The 26,200-nt window shown below is 39.4% G+C and overlaps 1 protein-coding gene across 2 annotated transcripts in view; it reads left to right on the forward strand.

Annotated features, from left to right (window-relative positions):
• Positions 1 to 24,625, forward strand: part of LOC110876003 — a 45,762-nt gene extending 21,137 nt beyond the window's left edge. Inside the window, exons 4-6 of one of the 2 annotated variants that reach the window (XM_035975150.1) lie at positions 21,969 to 22,130; positions 22,302 to 22,355; positions 23,986 to 24,625. In XM_035975150.1, coding sequence (XP_035831043.1) covers positions 21,969 to 22,130; positions 22,302 to 22,355; positions 23,986 to 24,516 — 747 coding nt within the window. In that variant the 3' untranslated portion in view covers positions 24,517 to 24,625. The remainder of the gene's footprint in view (positions 1 to 21,968; positions 22,131 to 22,301; positions 22,356 to 23,985) is intronic. The other variant, XM_035975151.1, reaches the window with a different exon arrangement.
• Positions 24,626 to 26,200: the final 1,575 nt, after the last annotated feature.

Raw genomic sequence — 26,200 nt, forward strand, 5'->3', positions numbered from 1 at the left:
TGCCTGTATGTGATGCATCGCAGTAAACTACGAATTCATCTGTACCTTCCGGTAATGTCAACACAGGTGCGTTGCTTAGCTTCTGCTTCAGTATTTCAAAGGACTCTTGCTGCTTCGGGCCCCAAATGTACTTTTCTTTCTTCTTGGTCAAGGAAGTCAAGGGCGCAGCAATCCTTGAAAAATTCTCAATAAATCTCCGGTAATATCCTGCTAATCCCAGGAAACTACGGATTTCGGTAGGCGTCTTTGGCTCTTGCCAGTTCATGACTGCCTCCACTTTAGCGGGATCCACTTGGATACCACGCTCACTCACAACGTGTCCTAAAAACTGGACCTCTCGTAGCCAGAATTCACATTTCGAGAATTTGGCGTAGAGTTTCTCACGCTGTAGTAATTCGAGAATGCAACAGAGGTGCTTCTCGTGGTCAGCTTGATTCTTGGAATAGATAAGGATATCGTCGATGAAGACTATGACGAATTTATCTAAATACGGCTTGCAAACGCGATTCATGAGATCCATGAACGCGGCCGGTGCATTTGTGAGCCCAAAAGGCATCACTAGGAACTCGTAATGACCATAGCGAGTCCTAAATGCAGTCTTGTGTACATCTTCATCTCTGACCCTTAGTTGATGATAACCCGACCTTAAGTCGATCTTGGAGAAGTAGCTTGCTCCTTGCAGCTGGTCGAACAGATCATCGATCCTTGGTAAAGGATATCTGTTCTTTATGGTAACTTTATTCAGTTCTCTATAGTCGATGCACAACCGCATCGATCCGTCCTTCTTCTTTACAAATAGGGCAGGAGCTCCCCAGGGAGATGAACTAGGTCTGATAAAACCTTTCGCCAGCAGTTCATCCAACTGGGTCCTCAGTTCTTTCATTTCTGTTGGAGCTAATCTGTAAGGTGCTCTTGCTATCGGAGCTGCTCCAGGAATGATGTCGATTCTGAACTCCACTTGCCTATCTGGTGGCAAACCAGGTAGTTCTTCAGGAAAAACCTCGGGGTATTCAGAAATGACAGGAAGATCCTCGATCTTCGGCTTTGGTTCTTCAATTATCACCTGAGCCATGTAAATTACACAGCCTCTGTTCAAACACCTTGAAGCTTTCAGCATAGATACGTCTTCGGGCAATCCGTAATGCGTATCACCTCGAATGGTAAGAGATTCACCACTCGGAGTTTTTAAAACTATCTGCCTTTTGCCGCAAATGATTTGGGCCTGGTTATGGGATAACCAGTCCATGCCTAGCACGATGTCAAAACCCGCAAGTTTGAAAGGAAGTAGAGATAAAGGAAAAGAATGGTTCCTAATGGATATTTCACATCCTTCTAGAATAGTAGAGACGGTTTCTATCGTGCCGTCTGCTAATTCTACTTCGTATTTCACGTCAAGGGTTTTGATTGGCATATTTAGTAGTTGGCAAAATTTCTGGTCTACAAAGGACTTGTCAGCGCCAGAATCGAACAGTACTCTTGCAAATGTATTATTTACGAGAAAAGTACCTGTAAGCACAGTGTCGTCCTTAACCGCTTCCTTTGCATCCAAGCGAAAAATTCTCGCATTTGATTTCTTAGTCTCTTCTGCCTTCTTGGCATACTTCGGGCAATTACTCTTTATGTGCCCCTTTTCATTACAATTATAGCAGGTTGCGTCCTTTATCTTTTTGCACTCCACTGTCTTATGCTCCTTGGACTTGCATAGTCCACAGGGTGGAGTCCTTTGTTGTGACTGCGAACCAGACGCAAACCTACACTTCCCGGAGTGAGGTTTCTTGCAGACCTTGCAGTAAGGTCTTCCATCAGCTTGCCCCTCCTTCTTTGCCTCCGACCCTCTCTTGCCCTCACCGTTTCCACGGTGCTTTTTACCGGACTTTCGTGAGGTATCATCCTCACGTTTTCGCTTTTCAGCCTCCTTGCTCCTTTGTGCCCTCAGACGGACAGCATCAAGTGTAAGAGACAAGGAGAGGTCAGTAACTGACCTGAAGGTCGTTGGCCTAGAGGCCTTTACGCTGGCCTTGATCGCCGGCTCTAAGCCCCCAATGAATCGGGCAATCCTTCGTGGTTCTGGTGTCACAAGATATGGCACCAGTCGTGACATAGTGTTAAAACTTGTCAGATAAGCTTGACAATCCAGGTTTGTCATCACTAGTGAGACAAAATCAGCCTCAATCTTCTCAACCTCGTGCTGAGGGCAGTAGTTTTCTTTTATGAGGGTAATAAACTCTCCCCATGACATTTTGTACAAGGCAGACTTACCTGAAGCCTGCACCAGAGCTCTCCACCACGCCAGGGCCTCGCCCTTGAATGACTGGGACACAAACTTAACCACGTCCCCCTCAGCGCACCCGCTGATGTCCATAATCGTGTCCATCTCGTCCAGCCAGGTTATACAGTCAACCGCACCTTTCTCCCCTGTAAATTCACGGGGCTTACATGATACAAAGTATTTGTAGGTGCAACCCTTAGCACTGGACGCATCAGTATATTCTCTATCGCGGTGAACGCTGTGCTCAGTAGACGAATGCTTGTCGTCATCTTTCTTGGGTTCAGAGGGTGGTTTGGAGTGTGTCTTTGGTTTAGAGGGTGGCTTTGACACAGATCTGCCTTGAGACTCAGTATGTTGACGATCAATAGCTGCCTGGACAGCATTGTTGATCAGAGCCTTTAGCTGTGCGCCTGTCAAATGTACTGACGCATTGTCATAGTCATCGTCATTCGTGTGGCTGTTCTCTCCATTGGGATCCGCCATTGTAACTTGAATCTGTTACAGAAAATAACAAAATTTTAATTTAGGAGATTATTATGTGTTTGTCTTCTATGACAATTTGTCAACCATGGTACAGAGACCATATTCGGTTAACTTATTATCTCATTACATTAAATATTAGGATTTGAATATATCCTATTTTAACTATATAAATAGTATTGGCGGCATAAAGCCTAATCATGATGATGTTTTATAATATTAGCCGAGATTCCAGAGAATCAAAGGCATAGAGAGTTGAACCGTAGTTCTTTTATCTCTTTCTGACAGAGAGTCATAGACTACTACTGCCTTTTGTCTTATAAGACAATTATTATGGCTCATAGGCACTACACCTCTAATGGATGTCTTAATATGGTTGGCCCGTAGGCACTACATCACTAATGGATGTTTTGATAATATTGGCCCGTAGGCACTACATCACTAATGGATGTTTTGATAATATTGGCCCGTAGGCACTACATCAGTAATGGATGTTTTTAATAATTCTGGCCCGTAGGCACTGCATCACTAATGGATGTTTTAATAATACTGGCCCGTAGGCATTGCATCACTAAATGGATGTCTTTATAGTACTGGCCCGTAGGCATTGCATCGCTAAATGGATGTCTTTATAGTACTGGCCCGTAGGCATTGCATCGCTAAATGGATGTCTTTATAATATTGACCATCTTCATTGGTGATTTAACCCACGATCTATATATCATTTAGTTGGGTTTTGAAATCCTCAAAGGATTATTGTATAAGAATGACGTGCGTGATTATAACGAATCACATCTGCCATGAATGTTAACATGCGTACAGAGGTTAACAGGGAATCAGAATCTTTTCAGCTAGGTCGTACCATCTTGACTGATCTCAAAAGACCCCAAGCTAGGTTTCACCCCCTTAAGATTCTTTATTAGGCAGATCAATATAAAAGGAATGGTTTTGGTTTATTTTTATATATATTAAAACAAAACTCATAACATACATTCCGAAATTTCAAATACAATTACATATCGCCCTAAACGGGTCTTTCAAATAATACATACCTCCATAGAGGTTTTAAAATAAGTGACAAGTCCACGCAGGGACTAATACAAGATAGGTGTCCATGCAAGGACTAAAGATATGTCCACGTAGGGACTGAAATACGATAAGTTGTCCACATAGGGACTTATTTCAAAATAGAAATTACATTCGTATTACTATTAAGGGCTAGTGGTCACGTTTCTTCTTTTTGCCCTTTAGTAGATTCGCCAAGCCCTTGAGAAATCCTCGGTGGCTTTTCTTTTCTTCCTCGAACTCTCTCTCCACACGATCTAGTCGATGGAGTATTTCTTCCTGTTCAGGAGGAGAGAATCGTGGTTGTGGCGCTTGATGCGGAACTGGAGGTCTGGGAGGTATTGGATACCCATGAGCTGAGTAATCCGGTGGTCCCATGTTTCCATGTGCTCCGTCCGGGTAGCGCGCATTATATCTAGCCGACACCACATATGGGTCGCGCTCATAGCCGTAGTTGTATTGTGCTTGTGACGGTTCAAACGGGTTGTAAGCCGTTGGACCTGTGTAAGCTGGTATGGGTTGGTCATACCCAAATGGTGGCGAATTTCGTGCAGTAGGTGCGGAGTTCGCTTCTTGTATAGGACTTGAAGGTCCTTCTTCATGTAGTGGCGGATAGTGACTACTACTAGAATGTCGAGGAGTGCTGAAGTGGTTACCCCCTCCTCCTCGTGTAGACATACGAGCATTGGTCCTCCTACGCCTCGGCGGATCAGGTATTACTGGTTGTGCCGGTGGCGGAGGTGGTGGCGTAACTGCCTCAAAGCGTGAATCCTTAGAGGGATCCTGTGGATGTCTCGGTTGTTGTGTCTGATGAGATGGTGTGTTGTACCACTCATGTCGGTCAAACAAGGCCATAAAGCTGTCTGGGCCTTGATACTGCGGACCATGATATGAAGATCCATCAGATACTTCTATCGGATGCGTGGGCGTACCACGAGCTGGTTCAGTTGGATCCTCATCTTCCTCCATGGGATCTTCAGAAAAATGGTCTTGTGGACCTAGCGGAACAAATCCTGAAGGTTCCTGTATGTAGTCAGCCGGATTAAACTGAGCTACGTAATATGGACTAGGGTCGTCGTAGTTTCGGTGCGAAACCGAACGTTGCAGAGGTATGAAGGAAGGTTGTGGATTGTTGGGATTATTTTCTGAATCTGGTCCAAAGGAGTGCCGGTAGGATGGCGTCGAGCTGTGCGAAGTGGAATGCCTCGCTGGTTCGTAAAGATCTCTTCGTCGCTGTGGCTCTTCGCTTCTTGTCATCGAAGGATGTCTTGTACCGGATGGTCCAGCTTCTTGATCGTGATGTGTCACGATTTCTCCTCGGCCTCTACGTCCCCTTCCTCTTCCTCGGAATATAACAGGTGGCATTTTCCTGCTCCAAAACTTATTAAAAATCAAATCGAAAAATAAAGACAAAAAGGAGTATTAATCCGAATTTGTCCTAAGTTCTTGTCTAGACTCAAGTATGTGCAATTGTGTCACTGAGATTAAACACAATGCCTATTGTGTTTAATTCACTCAATGTTGGCTCTGATACCAACCTGTCACACCCCGATTTCCACGTGTCTCACCGGTGGGCCCGGTGGGGGATTACCGTGACGATGTTGGCAACAATATAGTCAAACCACACAATTATATAATGCACAGCGGAAGCATAATTTAAATATATAATTTCAACCTCTGATTGTAATATCAAAATGTATTACAGAAGTTGAATATCCACAGTGGATCGTAAATACAGATAAAGTATTGTTCCATCAGATACTGCAATCAAGCTTGCGAGGCTTATCCCGACGCTAGGGAGCTAATACCAGCCAATTACGTTTAGGTACCTGCACTTAATCTTTTTGGGGAAAATACGTCAGTTTACACTGGTAAATACATTCAACTGACACATTTGAAAATGTTTATTTAAAATTGATTTGAATGCACAAGGCACAAACTCTTTTATAACTTGGGAAAATTCATAATGATCTTGTGAACGTTTTACATGTTCTTTTATGCGTTCAGTAGCCCGGGTCGTGCCGGGTTAAAGATTTATAGACACACCACGTTTGCGTAAAACCGTAGTATAAAAACCAACGGCTACGTCTTTTAGTTTTAATGTCGACACTTTATACCGGGTGTACGCCTACACCGGGATGTCGATGGTCGTGGCCATTTCGTAAAATGATGCCGAGGATATCCGGGACAACGGTCATTAAACCCCCCAAAGGCTTATAAGCAACAAAACTGTTTAAATGAGCCAATCATATTTAATCAATTAACCACCTAAGCGATGGAATTATATAATGCTCAATCAAGCGGTATTAATATACCGTAACCCAAGCCCATATAGGGGAAATAAGTCAAAAGTATTTACCTTTGCAAGTATTAATCCTTAATTAAGATCAAGTCACCGATAGCTTTTACTGGGGCTCCTAATCTGGAACGAAGGTTTTAATTAACCTCTTAGAATCCTAACGGTCCTTGTATTAGCCGTAGCTTAAACCGGTTGATTCCGATATATAGATATGGTTAATTCGCACGAAAAGGCGAAAACCGGGAATGGAGTATGATTTGGACCCAACAAGTTCAGTGACTTGTTTTATATGGGTTTGTAGTTCATACTCTGGATTTTGGGGTTCAAATAATATAATTTGACCCATATCGGCTATTGCACGAAAACTAGTTTCATGAGCCGTACCGTGTGCGCAAACAGGCGAAACGGTTAACCATAAGAGTCGTACGCTTATTTCCTAAGTCAATATGCCTTAAAAGTATTTTGGTATTAGTAGGATACCTTCCGTAATGCCCGTAACGAGTTTAAGTTCATATTATGCCCCGTAGGGGCTTTTCGGTCATTTTAAAGACTTTAAAAGTGATTTTCGAGTTCTACAGGAAATCTGAGTTTCCCGAACAGCTTATAAAGCTTAAAATACTTTATTTATTATTTAAAACCAGTGGCAATTGGAATCGGGTCAAAAGACCTTGTAAAACTCTTGTTTTGGCCAAAAAGGGCATATTCGGTATTTACCGAACCGTAGCCATAACCGCAGGTTATGAGCAAAGTAAAAATTATTAAAAATCTTTAAAATTCCCAAAATATTATTTCACCACGGTGGGTAAAAGTTTTGGTGACGAAAACTTGGGTTAGATGGGCGTTACGCTAATTGCGCCGTTAATTACAAAACTTTCTTAAAAGTGCGCCTTTTAGCATAACTCTCATTCTAGACCTCGGATTGACGTGAAACTTTAGGGACATGCTTATAATTTAATAAGCAAGGTTTTGGTTCGTTCACGTGTCCGAAATATTCGTTTTAATTTTAAAAGGCCGTTACGGTCAACTTTTAGGCGAATGACGGAAATGCGCTAAAGACTTGGATAACTCATGAACCGACCACAGAGGCTTATACCAACATGTGATCTGGTCCTAAGAGAGTCCAAAGGTATATTTATACCTCACTAAAACGGGTCAGAACTGTAGTCAAAGCAAAAGTCAAACTTTTGCGACTTTCGGCTCCGAACCGGTTCAATATAGTAAATGATCGATTCAAACGAGCGCAAACATGTTTATATACTTATTATCATGTTTTATGATTGTCAAAACAGGTTCCATAACATATACATTACAGATTATGCTTAAATCGCTAAAATAGCTTTCTGTTGACTTTTTAACCGCACGTTTGACTCGACATTTGACATAGTTAGAGTGGTGATCAGGGGGAACCATTTTAGAGGTTTAATACCCACATAAATACCAACTCAAAACTACTTTTGGTTCGTCATAAGACTGAACTATCACTGAGTTATTTTAAAGTCAAACCGTAGTTACGACGGTTTGGTTCTTAGCCATTTACTAAGCATAAACTGAATCACAAAGGATCTAAACGACTTACAGTAGTTGGTTCTTGCTTAGGGAACTTCAGAGAAGTCTTGAGAGCTTGAGAGATGTTTAGTAGAAGTGTTTTTGAGTGTGTGAATGTTATGAGCCAAAGAGGCCTATTTATAGTCACACAAGACCCTCAAGATCTTTACACAACATACTATAACTGATCATGGATCATGGGCAGGTGTCCCTAAGGGTAATGGGTCGTGTAGGGGTCACCCATGCTGCCATAATTGATCAAATGATCGTTCAAGAGCTCAAAAGTCAAGAAGTTACAACCATTCTGCATCTGGGCGTCGTACGCGACCCGCATGGACAATCCATGCAACTTGTACGCGGGTCGCCTGGGATCAACAATTCAGACGCGTAATAGAGGGAGCTCGCGGCCCGCCTCAACTTAGGTTTAAACCTTACGCGGGTCGCGTGAGGTTATATTTTCAGAATTTTTCAAATCTTTTATAATCATTACAGAATCGGGCCATTAATAACGAAATCTTTCGTAATGATTCACCTGGCCTTTCGGTTCTGAAGGGGTAACTTTGCGGTTTGGCCCTCGGTTATTTACCGATAGGGGCCTCGTGTTAATTACCTGCATTATTAAGTCCCCGGTTTATTTATTAATTATATTGGAAAGCCTTAACTTTCACTGTTGACGCTTTTAACCCTTCTTCTACGTATTTGATCGTAACTTTCTCGTTTCACATCGAAACTTCGCGTAATTCATATATATTATTTTAGTGAGGGTATAATACCGTTACAAAGTCTTGGGAATGTTAAAGGGTCACTCAGAGGTATTATTAAACATGTTGACACAGTTAACCCCTGTAGTTTGTAATCTCTCACTTTCTTCCGCGTTTTATCTTTGTACGATCTATAATTTATTCGTTTGAAGGTTTAAGCATTATTTAGGGATACTATACAGTATATTTACCCTTGTTGACATTTATAACCCTCGAATTTATATACTTTCAAGGTTTGTCAAAATTAGTCCTTTATTTATTATAGATGCCACGTGTAAACAAATGACACGTGTTAACACATCATTGGACACAAAATTTCGAGGTGTTACACTGGACACGGCCCCGTGGTGGGCAATAGAAGCTTCTACAGGTTTGTCTTTTCTGCTGCTTCTTGGGCACGGCCCCGTGCTGGCTGAGCACGGGGCGTGTTCAGGCTTCTGTTTTCTTTTCTTTGCTTGGGAGGATGCCGTTGAGGGTTCGGGCAATCTACTTTTGTTCCTTTTTTTGTATTTATGTTAGAATTAGCTGTCTTTTTGCTTCTTTTGTGTATTTGAGCTCATTTCATCCTGAAAATACAAAAGGAAGACAAAAACACTCTTTTTCCAACATTAGTACTTAAAAAGGGTTAGTTTTATGCCTTATTTGATGTAATTTATATGTTGCATTTTACACACATCAAATACCCCACACTTGAACTTTTGCTTATCCTCAAGCAAAACTCTTTAATATGTGGCTTACACTACCAAATGGAATGGGTAGAAAAGAAGGTTTTTGGGCTTGTCTTTGAGTGTCGGGAATCCAAGATCTTTATTGGGTTTTATTTTTATTTATTTACAATCCTATTCGTTATGATTTATTTAGAACGTTTCATAAGATAAATTACTTACTTGGGCTTAACATGCCTTTTTTAAAATTTCATTTATATACAAGTTCATATACCTCACGGGAGAAATCACTCAACACTCGGCCGAAGGTGTATTTTTAGTGAATCACTCGAGAGCGGCATGGAACTTACGCCTACCATAGGCTTGCCAAGCAATCAATCCTCCTCCTTTTTAACTTTATACCTTTGTAAATATCAAGAGGACTTTTTCGGGTGAAGGGTTAGGCTTGGGCTAAAGGTGGGTGGTTGGGTTAGTGGTTAGTAAAACGGGCGAAAAGCGTAAAAAGCGTCGGTTTTTCGTAAAACACTTTGTTTTAGTGACTTTTTATTTTGAAGTATTTCTCCAAACAAGCTTTTGTTTGCATAACTTTGTTTGTTTTTAACTTCATCATTTTTTTTTTCAGTCTCATAAAAGAACGAGCTTGCGAAAAACCGAGCTTGTTACTAAAATAAAGGGTGAAAAATAAAAAGGGTTTTTAGTGGGTAAAAAGGGTTTAGGGTAAAGAAACGAAAGATTTAGGCTCAAAGGGGTTAACTAGGGGGATTTTGGGTAGGTAAGAAAAATTGAAAAATAATGGTGTAGAAAGAAAAATGGTTAGTCCTAATGCCTCCATCATTTACTTACTTGGGTTTAAGTTGGTAAGGACCGGGAATGAATCGTCGTGGCAAGTTCTAGAGTTGTAAGAACCAAGCGGCTATTCACACAAGAAACGAAAAATGAGCATTTAGTCTAAGGATGTAAATTTGTATGCTCAATAAAGGCTCAAAACTCACTTTTGTGGGAATGGGTTTTTAATGTGATCAAGTATATATAATCAAATTTTAACTAGATTTGTTATGCCGTTTCATAATTTTCTTATGTTGGTTCTTGTTATCATGACGCTCTCGGTTGTAAAATTTATAAAAATATAACCTTATTAATCTTGGGATTCCTAATTTAAACTTTAGACAAGTAAAAAATAAAAATTTTTGAAAAAAAATTTGGGGTGTTTAGCGGTTCCAATAGAGTTTTGTGTAAGGCTTGTTGTTAGGACTTGCAAAATTTCAAGGTGTTAGCTTCCCCCCCACACTTAAATTACATATTTCCTCAATGTGTCCCAAAAATAAATTTTTAGGTTGATTGGATGTGTAATGTGGTGTTAAAAAGCAAAGATTTGTGTTACTGGCAGTCTGGACACGGCCCCGTGTCCAGTGGACACGACCCCGTGGTGAACTGCCAGTAACGAAAACTTACAGAAGGTGAACACGGGGGCGTGTTGGTTAGACACGGCCCCGTGTCTGGCAAATAATTGCAGGTCAGTAACCAAACAGCAGGTCTGGGAGATGAACACGGGGGCGTGTCGGCTGGACACGTCCCCGTGTGGACAGTCTGTAAGCCTGAAAAAAAAAAAGGTTTCTTCTCCTGGTTTCTCCATTTTGGGCCTATTAGTGCCAAGGTCTAGCACTCTAAGCCTCTGTTTGTACCTGTTTCATCACTCAATACCACACCAAGCAACATAAAACATCCTACATTACCACAGTTAATTGTCTCCAAGCATAAAGTAAAAGAAAAATAAAACGGAAATAAAAAGTAGTCAAGGAAAGTAAATTGTTCAACAAGTGGCACGTAGGCCATAAATTGTTCGATAGAAAAGGGTACTTAAACCTGTGGGCTCACCATCAACCCGCTCCTTGTCCCTCTAAACCTCCTACTCCATGTCTTCATCGCTATCCTCACCTCCACCTCCATGCCCCGCCATATACTCCCGGATGCTACCGATATCATCTTGTATATCGTTGATGTTGCGCTCAATAGCTCCGACCCGGTGGTATGTGTTGTTGGCAAGATTGTAGGTGTTCCTGGTACACATGAGGTTTTCCATGGTTAACAAGTCCGTACATGCTCGTCTAGGGTACTCCTCGGGTCTTGTTTGGAGTATCTCATATCGCGCCCTAGCATCGAGTTCGCTTGCATTGAACCTTGTGAACTTTGACATCTGAAAGAATACACCAAAAGTTAGTACGAAACAAAGAAATTTTTAAAGAAACTGCAAACAGTGGGCTGGACACGGCCCCGTGTTCAGCGGACACGGCCCCGTGTCCAGGCGTCTGTAACCTAAAAACTTCATTTTTCGTCCCGGTTCCGAAAACCTGAAAATTTTTAGCCAAGTAGTTGCGGTTTCCCTCGAAAATGAAACCCTAAGTGTCGTTTTTCCCAAAACAAACCGTTTACCCTTCCAATTTCGTCTTTTTCGGTTCAAAAACAAGGGTTTGAGGTTTTAGTAGGAAATCGAACGAATCCATCAACAATACATGTTTATTTACTTCCTACTACACTAACCTAAACTACTACTAGCAGATTGCATCAAAAATTTGAAGTTCGATCCGGATGAACACGAAGAACCCTAGATTTTTCCCCAATTTTTGATGTTTTAACTACATGCAAGTACTAATCTAACTACTAAAGATGATAGAATCATACCTTGATGTTGTTAAACGTGGTAGTGACGTCGAAAATCTGCGGAAAATCGTCTGGAACCAGAGCGTTTTCGGCAAAACGGGGCGTGTGGAATGAGGTAACTGTTATGAAAAGAGGGTTTTATCCCGACAGTCGCCTCGACACGGCCCCGTGTCCAGCGGACACGGCCTCGTGCCGAGCAAAATTTAAATTTTTTTTTTGTGTGCTCGTGTGCATGCCCCCTTTTTTTCCGAAAATGGTTAGAAGACTTACCGGTTTTTTATGTACACTTGCCTGTTCGTAACATGTTGGGTATGATGTTTGATTTTATTCGTTAACCGTTTGAAGCGAGATCTCCTCTTCCTCATCCTCAATGGCTCCTCGGTAGAGTTTTAGCCGTTGGCCATTGACTTTAAATGGTATCCCATTTCGAGCTTTAATTTCTACTGCACCGTGAGGAAAAACATGGGTGACGGAAAAAGGTCCTGACCACCTAAATTTTAGTTTACCAGGAAATAATCGAAGTCGTGAATTAAACAATAGAACTTGATCTCCTACCCGAAATTCATTAGACTTAATATATTTATCATGTAAATTTTTCATTCTTTCTTTATAAATTTCGGAGTTAGAATATGCATAGTTTCTTAGTTCGTCTAATTCATTCATTTGACAAAATCGATTTTTACCGGCAGTTTCTAAGTCTAAGTTTACATTTTTTATTGCCCAGTAGGCTCTGTGAGCTATTTCTACTGGCAAGTGACAACTTTTTCCATAGACGAGCTTATATGGGGTCGTGCCTATAGTGGTTTTATAAGCAGTTCGAAAGGCCCATAAAGCGTCATCTAATTTGTCGGCCCATTCCTTTTTATTTAGTCCTACGGTTTTTTCAAGTATTCGTTTTAAACCTTGATTAGTCACTTCGGCTTGCCCATTTGTGTGAGGGTGATACGCTGTTGAGACCCGGTGATAGACCCCATACCTTGTTAATATTTTTTCGAGTTGATGATTGCAAAAATGAGTACCTCTATCACTTATCAAAGCTTTTGGTGTCACGAAACGAGAAAATAATTTTTTCAGAAATTTTACCACTACTCTTCCATCATTTGTTGGAAGAGCTTCGGCCTCTGCCCATTTAGACAAATAATCGACTGCCACAAGTATATATTTGTTTCCTTTTGACGGTGGGAAAGGTCCCATGAAATCGAGTCCCCACACATCAAAGATTTCACAAACGAGAATGCCATTCTGAGGCATTTCATTTTTGGAAGAAATATTACCTGATCTTTGGCAAGCATCACATGTCTTTACAAGGTTTTGTGCATCCTTGTAAATGGTTGGCCAATAAAATCCTGAATCAAATACCTTTCGTGCGGTACTCGCGGCACCATGATGTCCTCCGTATGGACCTTCATGACAGTGACGGAGAATTCTTCGTGCTTCATTGCCATGGACACACCTTCGGATAAGTTGGTCGGCACACATTTTGAAAAGATAAGGGTCTTCCCAAAAGTAATGCTTTACATCAGCAAAGAATTTCTTTCTTTGATGATGCGGCCATCCTTTGGTGACTATACCGCTAGCTAGATAATTAGCATAGTCAGCATACCATGGCTCTTGTCTACTCTCCATCATCTCCAAGGATTCTGTGGGAAATTTCTCGTTGATTTGCTCGTCCCTGGTCGCTTCCAAAGCTGGGTCTTCTAGGCGTGAGAGATGATCTGCAGCAGTGTTCTCTGCTCCTCTTTTATCCTTGATTTCGATGTCGAATTCTTGGAGGAGTAGAATCCATCTGATCAAACGGGGTTTTGCGTCTTGTTTCTTGAAGAGGTACCTGATAGCTGCATGGTCTGTATAGACTACAGTTTTAGAAAGAACAAGGTAAGAACGGAATTTATCAAAAGCAAACACCACTGCTAGTAGTTCTTTTTCTGTAGTTGTATAATTTTCTTGTGCATCATTAAGCGTTTTACTAGCATAATAAATTGGGTGGAAGTGCTTTTCTTTTCTTTGTCCCAAGACTGCTCCAACGGCAAAGTCACTTGCATCACACATGATTTCGAAAGGAAATTTCCAATCGGGCGCTATCATGATAGGTGCATTGACTAGCATTTCTTTGAGGGTTAGAAATGCTTGATTGTATTCCTTGTCAAAGATGAAAGGTGCATCTTTTTCAAGTAATTTTGTTAGAGGTCTTGAAATTTTCGAAAAGTCCTTGATAAATCAACTATAAAATCCGGCATGCCCTAAGAAACTTCTGATTGCTCTTACGGAGGATGGTGGAGGTAATCGAGAAATAGTTTCTATTTTTGCTCGATCGACTTCCATTCCTTCGCTCGAGATTTTGTGACCGAGTACTATCCCCTCTGTTACCATGAAATGGCATTTTTCCCAGTTAAGGGCGAGGTTAGTTTCCTCACATCGGGATAGCATTCGTTCAAGATTATCGAGGCATTGGTCATATGAGTCTCCAAAGATGGAAAAGTCTTCCATGAAGACTTCCATTGTCTTTTCTATCATATCATGGAAAATGGCTACCATACAACGTTGGAATGTTGCAGGTGCATTACATAGACCGAATGGCATGCGTCGATATGCGAAAGTTCCGTAGGGGCATGTGAAAGTTGTTTTCTCTTGGTCTTCTGGTGCTATCGGTATTTGAAAGTAACCTGAAAAACCATCTAAGAAACAATAAAATTTATGACCGGATAGTCGTTCTAACATTTGATCAATGAAAGGCAAAGGAAAGTGGTCTTTCCTTGTTGCTTCATTTAATCGCCTATAGTCTATACAAACTCTCCATCCTGTAAACGGTTCTTGTTGGTATTAATTCATTTTTTTCGTTAGTTATTACGTCATACCTCCTTTCTTTGGGACTACTTGGACGGGACTTACCCACTGACTATCGGAGATAGGGTAGATTAGTCCGGCGTCAAGTAGCTTGACGACTTCATTTTTAACCACTTCTTGAACATTAGGATTCACTCTTCGTTGTGGTTGAATTACTGTTTTGTAGTCATCATTCATTAAAATTTTGTGCGTGTACATGGAAGGACTTATTCCTTTAATATCTATAAGCTTCCAAGCGATCGCGTTTTTGTGTTTTTTAAGAAGATTAACTAATTTCTCTTTTTCTATGTTACTTAATTTAGAAGAAATAATTACAGGTAAACTACCATCTTTGTCTAGAAAAGCATATTCCAAACCTTTAGGAAGTTCTTTGAGCTCAATGGGTGGGTCTTTAGAAGACACCTTATTTTGTGGCTCATCTAGATCAAGAACCTTAAAGGTTTGTTCTATGGCGATCTCTTCTTCAACAAAGTGGTCATCTTCTTTAGTTGTATCGGGTGGTTCAGCTTCATCTTCAATTAGGGGGTCATTATTGCCAAAAGGATATTTCATTGAACGCTCAAGATCTATGCTCCTTTTGAATGCCCCTAACTGAAGAGGTAGATTATTGAATTTCCGGTTTTTCAAAGCTTTATGAGTTTGTACAAAAGGTTTTCCTAAGACTAAAGGAGCGTCCTCAAGGATGACAAAGTCGGTTGGGATTACCATTTGATTTGTTTGAACCAAAACATCTTCAACTACACCGATTGATTTTATCACTTTTCGATCAGATAGAAAAATTGGTATTTGAAGTGAAGAAAAATCACTAATACTTAATTTTTCAAAAATGTAGTTAGGCATTGTGTTAACACAAAGATCTTTATCAATGGTGATATTACTAATAAATGAATTTTGAAAGAAACATGGAACCGGTGTAATGCTAATTTCAAACGGATCTTCTTTTATTAGCGAAGTTTGATCATTAGTTAACTTAACACTCACTATTTCTTTGATTTTAGCACTAGTGTTTAACTCTTTTAAAAACTTGGCATGAGGGGTTACTAAACAATGATTTTCGAAAGTAGGTGACAAGAGATTAATTTCTTTAAAATTAGACTCTTCTTGCATTTTAACATTATCGGACTCACCTTTTTCGTTGTTTCTCTCATGTGTCGGTTTTTCACTTTCTTGTTCTTCCATTTTTACACTTTCAACTATCTCTACGTTATTATTACAATTTAATTCTTTTCTTGCGCGGGACTCCTCTTCCCTTGCGCGAGATTCTTTCATGTAACGTTCGATAGTTTTAATGTGTTCTAATATCTTATTGGTCACTTCGGTGAGAGAAAAAGAATTGGGATCCTCAAAGCTTGAATCCGGTTGTTCGATCCTTGGTTCCTCATAGTACTCATATGAAGTAGATGGTTCACACCATTGTTCTTCATTGTAAGTATATGATGGATAAGGGTCGAAACTTTGTTCTTCATAGTACTCATATGAGGTGGGTTGTTCACGCCATGGTTCCTCATAATAAGAGTATGAAGGTGGTGGCTCATATCTTGAGTCATCAAAGTATGAGTATGAATGCTCATACCTTGGTTCATCAAAATATGAGTATGAGGGAGGAGGTTCATACCTTTGGTCTTCATAGGATGTGTATGAAGTTGATGGCTCGTACCTGGGCTCCTCATAGTGGTTGTATGAATTGGATGGTTGATATGAGTTATTATATTGAACCGAGCGTGTGTTACGACAATTAGCGCAATAATTACCCCTATAATCATCCTCATCATAGGTGTAGTTGTAACCTCCTGAGTATTGATCCATAAGAATCACTCAGCAGACCACAACTGAGTCTCGGGACCAGAAAACAAAAAGTAAGGACGGAAACAGAAGCTGGACACGGCCCCGTGTCTGGTGAGCACGGCCCCGTGTTCAGGGTCTGTATCTGGGCGTTTTAATTAAAGTTACTGGTCACGTTGGACACGGGGGCGTGTTCAGTGAGCACGGCCCCATGTTCAGACTCTGTATCTGGGTATCTAACTAAAAATATGCAGCACGGGGGCATGTTCAGCGAGCACGACCCCGTGTTCAGGCTACTGTAAATGTAAACTAAACTAAAATTCAGAAAAATGTGCGCGCGTTTTGAAAAGGTTTTGAAAAACTGATTAGGCCGTCGATTTTAAGCTTTCTTAAAATCCTTGTGTCCCCGGCAACGGCGCCAAAAACTTGATGCGTGTGTAGTGTAATATATTTTTAATGTATAATTAAGCCCTTTTTTTACACCTTTAGCCAAGTTTTAAATTTATAAAACACGATATTTACTAACACTAAACACACATATGGGCAAGTGCACCCATCATGGACGTAGTATAGTGTTGGTAAGATACCGAGGTCGTCCAAGGACACAAGAGCTTTTAATACCGGTTTATCCTCAACGTCTAATCAAATCAAAAAGCTAGAAAAGGTTTTTAAACTAAGAAAATAAAAACTAACTAAATGCTGAAAAATAAAATGAAAAATAAAAACAGATAGACAAGATGAATCACTTGGATCCGACTCGTGTATTAGTATAACCTTTGACTATTTTCGCACTTTTGCACTTGTTTAAGAGATTATCTTAGTTATTGTAGTAGGCCCCTCTTTTGAAGGCGACGTTACCCTCAACCCAGTAGTTTGAGTCAGCAAGGATACAATCCTAAAGGGTTGGATTATTGGAAGATAATGAATTAAGTTATTAATCCAAATTATGGTAGGCCCCGCTTTTGGCGGTGACGTTACCCTCGGCTAAGTAGTCTGAGTCAGCAGGGATACAGTCCTAAATAGCCGGGTTATAGTATTAATAGTAGTTAACTTATGAGGGGGTCAAAGAGTTTGGATCCCCGCCATCCAATACCTATGGTCATTGAAGGAGATCCTACTAAATTTGACCCAGGTCCCTTGCAGGACCTCTAAACGCTGAACAAGGGCAAGACCCTTACCAAACCGTTCCCTTAACCTCCGACCAGGTAGCCAACATACCTCCATATAGACCGTGGAGATATGAATGGTGAAAATCTTTTATTTTATATAGACAGTAAAATAATGCCAAGACACCACGGACAAACGATAAGGAAAGATCACCTTCAACATAAGCAACTAGTTATTAAAGTCATTAATACAAAACCAAATAAAAAGTGCAAAAGATTAAAAATAAAAAGTATTATACTATACACTTGTCTTCACCAAGTGATGTAAGAGACTTAGGCAAACATGGCCTTGATTGTCAAGAACTCTTACTATCAATCTTGGATCCCGAGACGACTCACACACTCTACGATGGACAATGGATGATGGTGGTGGATGATGGTGTTATGGTGGTGGTGGGTGGTGGATGAAGTGTGAGAGAGGTGGTGTGCCAAGGGATGAGTTGGAATGAAACCAAGCACTCCTATTTATAGGCTGAACAGAAGGCTGGGCACGGCCCCGTGTCCGCTGGACACGCCCCCGTGCCCGTCTGACACTCTCTCTCTTTATTAATTGTAATTCGCAATTACAATTAATGCGCCTGCTGTACTTTCGCCACGCCCCCGTGCTCACTGGACACGGCCCCGTGGTGGGCAATAGAAGCTTCTACAGGTTTGTCTTTTCTGCTGCTTCTTGGGCACGGCCCCGTGCTGGCTGAGCACGGGGCGTGTTCAGGCTTCTGTTTTCTTTTCTTCGCTTGGGAGGATTCCGTTGAGGGTTCGGGCAATCTACTTGTGCTCCTTTTCTTGTATTTATGTTAGAATTAGCTGTCTTTTTGCTTCTTTTGTGAATTTGAGCTCATTTCATCCTGAAAATACAAAAGGAAGACAAAAACACTCTTTTTCCAACATTAGTACTTAAAAGGGGTTAGTTTTATGCCTTATTTGATGTAATTTATATGTTGCATTTTACACACATCAAGAATGCCGGCTGACACAAGCTTTTCAACCTCTTGGCATGCAGCCAAGCTTCTTTCAGGGGCTAGACTTCATTTCTTTTGGACAACAGGCTTGACATCAGGTGGTATTCTCAACTCATGTTCAGCAATGCTTCGAGGGATGCCTGTCATATCTTCCGGGCACCAACCAAAGACATCACTGTAATGTGTTAACAACTTTTCAAGATATGAGAGGGTTTCTTGTGAAAGGCTTGGATTGACCCTTATCCTCTGCTCAGGGTACTTAGGATTTATGATTAGCCTTTGCTTGTCTTCTTCACTTTTGGAACTTTCACCTTCAACCATATAGGCCTCCTGAGAAGGTTGAAGGGTTGCTATTCCCCTCTCGGTGGGAAATTTAACAGTGCCATGGCCAACAGACACAGCCATATAGAATGCACACTGCCCCGGCCTTCCAATTATCACTTCATAGTTTGAAGGTATATTGATAACCACAAAGGTGAGTGGTTGGACTCTCTCCTTCTGACCTTCGCTGAAACGAACATCAAGTGTCAGTTGCCCTAAATGCTTAAGGGGTTTTTCGGTAATACCTTTTATGGAGGTCCCGGAGGGTTGAAGCCTTGAACGTTCTTCGCTGCTCAAACGGTTGAAGAACTTTTCAAACATGATTTCGGTGGCAGCACCAGTGTCTATGTATGCTTTGCTTGTTTTTAATGTTCCCACAGTAGCCTCAACCACAACAGGGTCCTTTTCCATTGGAGGGAAGCAAACACACTGAAGCTCTCAAGCTTTCAACCGCTGTCTTTTGTGTGGAACCCTTCCATCAAAATCCACCATATTGACTTCCTTGCCCTTTCCTTCAACCATTTTGTCCCTTACTCCCTTCACCAAGTGAGCAAGTTCCCCGAACTTAACGTCTTCTTCAATCCTTTTCTTAAGCTGGAAGCAATCATTGGTGTGGTGCCCCTTTTCTTCATGAAATTCACAGTATTGTGTGGAATTTTCATTCTTTCTGCTTTTGGGGAGAGGTCTAGGAGGCCGAAAGTTTTGCTTGACTTCTTCTGTTGCGAGGATTTCTTGAGGAGTCTTGGTGAGGGGTGTGAAACTTATGCCTTTCTCCCTACTGGAAGGGTTCCGGCCTTCAGACCTTCGATGGTCTGAACCCTTTTGGCGTCTGTCATAGGAGTTAAAGTTCCCGCATTGCTTTATTTCAACTCCCCAGGTTTTCAACCTTTGAGCCATTTAACCTTTTAAGCGTTCATATATTTAAGTCATTTTTATTTGGTCTTGGGTTACCTCCGTCATCAAACTCGGTTATATATTAAAGGAATGACAGCAAAGTGTATGCTATCAAATGTATGTATACCAAGTGGAAATTTGATATGCGACAGTGTATCACATGAGAAAAGGTTGATTATTGAAAAATAAATCGTGTATATCATAAATCTGTGAATGAGTATTCTTCAATGAATATGACAATCATAATATAGGGTTAAGATATTCTACAAAATTTTCTAAAAATAAGAAGTGTAAGAAAGAATTATACAGTGATAGGGGTGTTCAAAAAACTTGTGGCTCGAAGCTTCTTCGAAACTCGCTTGAAGAAAGCTCGGCTCGAAATTGGCTCGGTTGTTAACGAGCCAGCTCGGCTCGGCTCGGTTTGTAAAAGACCCGAGCTCGAGCTTGGTTTGGCTCGGCTCATGAGCTCGTGACATGCCTCGATAAGGTTTACATCATTCATTTTTTGTCCCACATCGTTTAGAAAACAAAAACTAAGGGAGTATTTCCCCTATAAAAGAAGGTAAAGACAATGTAGAAAGTGAATTAAGTATTTATACTTGCATATTTAGTCATAAGGTAAAATTAAATGGCAATTATGCCCCTTAGTATATGAAAAAAGTCACTTTAAGGCTTTTTTAAATAGTAAATTTTGTGGTTTTTTGTTATTTCGAGTTACATCGAGCTGAGCCGAGCTAGCTCGAATTCTAATCGAGCTCGAGCCTCAAATCTTAGCTCGATTTGAAATTCGAGCTCGAGCCGAGCCAGCTCGAACCGAAAACTTAAACCCATTACACAACCACCCAAAACCTAAACACCCACCCCCACCACCACCTAAAAACCTAACCCCCCCCCTCTCAAAAAAAAAAAAAAAAAAAAATCCTAAACACCCACTCCCACCCCACCAACACCCAAAAACATAAAACCCCTCACCCCTCAAAAACCTAAAAAAAGCTAAACCCCTCCCAAAAAAAAAAAAAAATCCTAAACACCCACTCCCACCCCACCACCTAAAAACTTAAGCACGTAGTTTTGCTTGATTTTTTCCCTGACATTCTGTTATAAGTTTTGTCAAAAACGAAGTTGTTCTCAAAATAAAGTATTTATTTGGTATCAAAAAACGGTACCAATGATAAACTAAATCCTTTTAAGGGGTTTGACTTTTAAACAACATGCTTTATTTTCAAATCACGTTTGTTTTACATTATCATTTGTCCGTTTCACAGCAACGCACGATATAAAAAAATAGTTTAATTTAAAAAAGGCTTTTAAGTCATTCTGGTTTTCCACTGAAAATACAATATCAGCCTTTTCCAGATTTCAAAGTTATCGACCTTCAGGGGCGAACCCATATGATGCGGGTCGGGGTTCACGGACCCCAATGTTTTTTGAAAAAAATAGTAGAACCGGCATGTTAAATTTTTCAAGGACCCCATAAAATAAGTTAGTTGGACCTCATAGTATTAAAAACAAAGATGGTATGGTGTTAAATCTCCTTGTGTTCCAACAAATATGTCTCAAGTTCAAGTCTTCCATTTCTTGTTTTTTAGTTTATTTTTTCCATCAAAATTAAACTAGTGTTTTAAAACAGCACAACCACTCATTGACCATCTAATTTACTTCTTTAAAATGATAAATTTAATGTCTTCGAATGATTTTATTTCACATTTGATTACCAAATAAGACTTCCAACATATAATGACGTTAAGAAAAAAAAAAAAAAAAACCTTAAACAAAATTTTGAAGTTATGTGAAGTAGCTGTGTTGTTTAGATAGCTTTTGGTTTCCAGCAACTTATTAATTACCACAATTTGATAACTTAATTCTTAAAAATGGTTCTTAATAATGTGTTGGTTTCATATCCACTAAATGCTTCTACATTATTTCCTAGCCCCGACCCGACTACGATGACCGACCCGAAAATTTTAATGTTTGATTGTAAAAAATTATAACACAAAAAAAAAATGGACCTCAATCAAAAAAAAATCTTTGGTCCGTCACGGTACCTTCATTCTTATTAGCAATCATCAAGATCATATTATATTAGTTACGACGTACCTATGAATTCACATGCATGCATGTTTTCTTTTTCTCATTAAAGAGTCATATACAACATATTTGATAATTAATAAAAGACTTGATAATTTATAATTTAACATTTAACATTTAGAAAGGTAGAAATTAAATATGTGATTTGATATAGTATATTTTGGTTGAGTAGGTTTCTGAGGTATATACAGAGGGATACAGTTATTCAGGGGCCAAAGCCGACACGAAAGTATGGACTCCTTACGTTGAGAAGGAAGATGAGTATAGTACCTCTCGTGTCGTTATCCAAAATGGTGGTCTTCGTGATTTTGAACTTGTTGAAACCGGCTGGGCAGTAAGTCCATCAATCTTAATTTATATATCTTGTCGAACAATCTTTGATTCTACAATTATTTGTTTTAACGATCAGGTTAAATTAACACTTGTGTATGTGTACTCGTGTTAAGATCACCATAAAATTTTTCTTCTAACACATATATTATATATATTGTCTATGTGTTTTTAGGTAAATCCAAGCGTTTACAACGATCATGAAACTCGTTTGTATGTTTATTGGACGGTAACTAACTTACCCTCATCTATTCCAACTTTTTTTTGTTTGAAAATTTGGATATAGAAAAAGTTGTTTGATATAGAAAATTTCGAAACAATATTTTAAATTTATTATATTATCACTTAGAATTAGAGACGTAAATGAGTTGAACTGAGGCTGAACTTGTCTAAACTCGTACTAGTCTTGTTTGACTTAAAAGAGTTTGAGTTTAACTCGTTAACAGCGCTATTTTTTAAAGCTCTAACTTGACTTGTGGGATTTTTTTAAAACTAGAGCATACCTTGTTTATTATTTGTTATTTATTTATATTTATAGTTATTTTATTTATATATTTATAAGAATCTTTATACATAACAAAAGATAACTAATTAAATTACTTTTTATCATAATTTTACGTAGAGTTAAATGTCATTTTAGTCTCTGTGGTTTGGGCCATTTTTCCAGTTTAGTTCAAAGGTTTCATTTTTAGCCTGTGGGTCTAAAAAGGTTTTACCATTGCCATTTTAGTGCACTGGGTTAACTTCATCCGTTTTTTCTGTCAACGAGAAGGGCAATATGGTCATTTTATATGTCTGAATTGGCCTTCTAATTAACAGAATTACATATAAAATAAACGAATTGCCCTTCTCGTTAATAGAAAAACGGATGAAGTTAACCCAGTGGACTATAATGGCAACGGTGAAACCTTTTTGGACTCACAGGCTAAAAATGAAACCTTTGGACTAAACTTGCAAAATAGTCCAAACCACAAGGACTAAAATGGCATTTAACTCTTTTACGTATAATATTAGTTATTATGCAAATATGTATGTACTGTTTTGAATAAAACTAGTTGATGTCCCGCCCGCGTTGTGGGGCGATGGCCGAATAATTCTCAACCAATTAAAAAAACAGTATTATATTTGATTTTGAACCAGGGGCAAAATCATAATTTTGAACCGATGATAAAATCGTAATTTTGAATCAGAAGAAAACCATATTTTTATTTTGAACTGGGGGCGAAAACGTATTTTTGAAATGAGGGTAAAATCGTAATTTTGAGCGGGGGCAAAAGCATATGTTTATTTTTGGGGGGGAGGGGGGGTGGCAAAACGTAATTTTAAACTGGAGGCGAAAAACGTAATTTTAAAGTGGGTGTAAAATAATAAACTGGTGTAAAATCGTAATTTTTAGCTAGGGGAAAAACATATTTTTATTTTGATCTGGGGCAAAACCGTAATTTTGGCTGAGGGTCAAATCGTATTTTTTCTACCAAGGGCAAAATCGTAATTTTGAGCTGGGGGCAAAAGGGCAAATATATTTTTAACTGGGTGCAAAAACGTAATTTTGAACGGACGGCAAAATCATAATTTTAAAGCGGGGATAAAATCATAAATTAATTGGGCCAATAGAGAAGTGTTAGGCAGGTGCCTGACACTATTCCCCTTGCCGCCCCTTTCCTCCAATCAAATGGAGGCACTATTCCTGCCGACCTTTGTATTTGTTGTGTTTAGGTAATAGGTAATAGGTAATTAGGTAATAGGTAATAGGTAATTACATAATTAATATGTTCGTTTAAGCTCCGGTCTTGTGTGGCTCACAGCTCACTCATGAGTGCAGTTTGAATTAAAGTTTAATGGTTTTCAATCATCTGCAGGCTGATGGTTCAAGAACAACAGGGTGCTTTGACCTCACATGTCCCGGGTTCGTTCAAGTGAACCATAAAATAGCGCTTGGTGCAGCCATTTACCCCATCTCTAAGCCTTATGGTCTTCCCTACCAGATCATAGTTCACATTTATAAGGACCCGGAAACAAACAACTGGTGGGTGAATTATGGGGAGTCTATCGACATAGGGTACTGGCCGAGTGAGCTGTTTGTGTTGTTAAAGTACCAAGGGATCATGGTCAAGTGGGGTGGCGAGGTCTACAGCTCAATGGTGAAGGGTAAACATCCCCACACGGCCACGTATATGGGCAACGGTGAAATGCCCCCGGCAATGTATGATGAGTGCGGGACCATGGCACGAATGCGGGTTGAACAAAACTCAGGGCCTTTGATAATGCCTGAATGGACCCAAGTCAATGTAGATGAGTATCGTTGCTACGATATATCATATCTTATAGATTATGTTGCTGATCCTATATTTTATTATGGTGGCCCGGGTAGAAGCTGGAGATGCCCATAGTATAGTGGATTGAATTTGAATGAATCAAGTGTTTTGCTATTCTTAAGACATTATAAAGGTCTGCTTAGACTTTATTCCTTAATCTTTTTAGTATATTTTGATTGGTGAATGTGTAAGTTGTAAATTTACAATGATAATACAACTAGAGTTCCCATGTCTTTATAGCATAATGGCATAGGGATAAAACTTTGGGATCTATAGGTCTTGGGTTCGATTCCCGCAAGGGGGGTTTTCCCATATTTATTAGGTTTCCTCCTAAATTGGTGTATAGGCATTATGCCTAGTGGAGATGGATATGATCGGGTGGTTCCACTGGTGGCACGATGATACTCCAGTGGTCCGTCAGTGATCCAAATTTGCCGTTAAAAAAAAAGACTAGAGTTTTATTACTAGGGAAAAGAGAATTAGGATAAAACACAAAGAAAATCAAGACAATAAATAGACAAGTTATCTAGGTTACCTAGCTTAATGAGCTAAATGAGAAACTTTACTATGTTAACAAGTCACAATACTATATGAATAAAAAGTTGAATAGCTTGTTGCGGCCGAAAGTTTTCCGAAGTTTTCACACTTAAACACTTACATCTATCCGCAAAACTAGTGCTTGTTACAAACTCTTTCATATTCAAATTAATAAAAATGGATCAAATAGAGCATGATACCATATATTGACAATGAAATACAGAGAATACAACTAGGTTTTATTATGAGAAAAAAGAGAATTCCAATAATAACAAAGAAAATCAAGACAACAAAGATAGACTCTATCTAAGTCAACCGGCTTAATGGGCTAAATGAAATACCTGTACAAAAAGGAGTCACTAATTTTATTATGCTAACAAAATGATTCTTTACGTTTCTGTATATTTATACATATACATTCATGAAAATATAATGGAACTTGTTTATATTTTCCTATTTATGTCTTTTCAAATTTAAGCTGTCGTTATGTGTTACAAACAGCAACATAACCGGTAATTCCATATGACTTAATCATTGTTTACATATTTATTTACGTGCATTAGACTCAATTTTAATATAATTGAGTCTTATAAAGTCTTGCAATACTAGGATATACTTTTATATTTCATATCACATCACATCATCGTATTCGCTGCGTCGCAATAAGATACAAACTGTGTCAGAAAACGTTGGTAGGCAATGCGAACACACTATTCATGCCAGGTGAGTTCTGGTACTCCCTGAAACGACAGAAAACAGGATATGAAAGTATACCAAAAGCAAAACTCATACAAAACCCTAGATCAGTGGCGGACCCAGAAATTTTTTTCATGGGGTGCGGAATTTTAAAGGTGTCTTTTGTCTATCGCTATATAATACATTTTTAGTCCGATTCGGGTCGGGTCGGAAAAATCTACTTGCATAGCTCTTCAACGTTGCTAGAAAAGCCTCCGACAGGAGCGGATCCAAGAATTTATTCCAATATAGTCGTTATTTTTGGATGCTCAATTTCATAGAATCATTTAAACAGTTCAAATAAGTCAGATTGATCACAATTAAAAATCTCTTTCTGAATACTATACAACTATGCATATGTACTACAATCTTTTATGTTTTATTTATATATTTATTCTTTTTAAAATTTTAAAATACAAAGAATGTAACTAATTTATAACCATATATGTTATATTTATATCTAATATATATATAGGTAAAGGATCCT

Source organism: Helianthus annuus, chromosome 7 (genome assembly GCF_002127325.2).
Source record: "Helianthus annuus cultivar XRQ/B chromosome 7, HanXRQr2.0-SUNRISE, whole genome shotgun sequence".
In the NCBI taxonomy this organism is placed as follows: domain Eukaryota; kingdom Viridiplantae; phylum Streptophyta; class Magnoliopsida; order Asterales; family Asteraceae; genus Helianthus; species Helianthus annuus.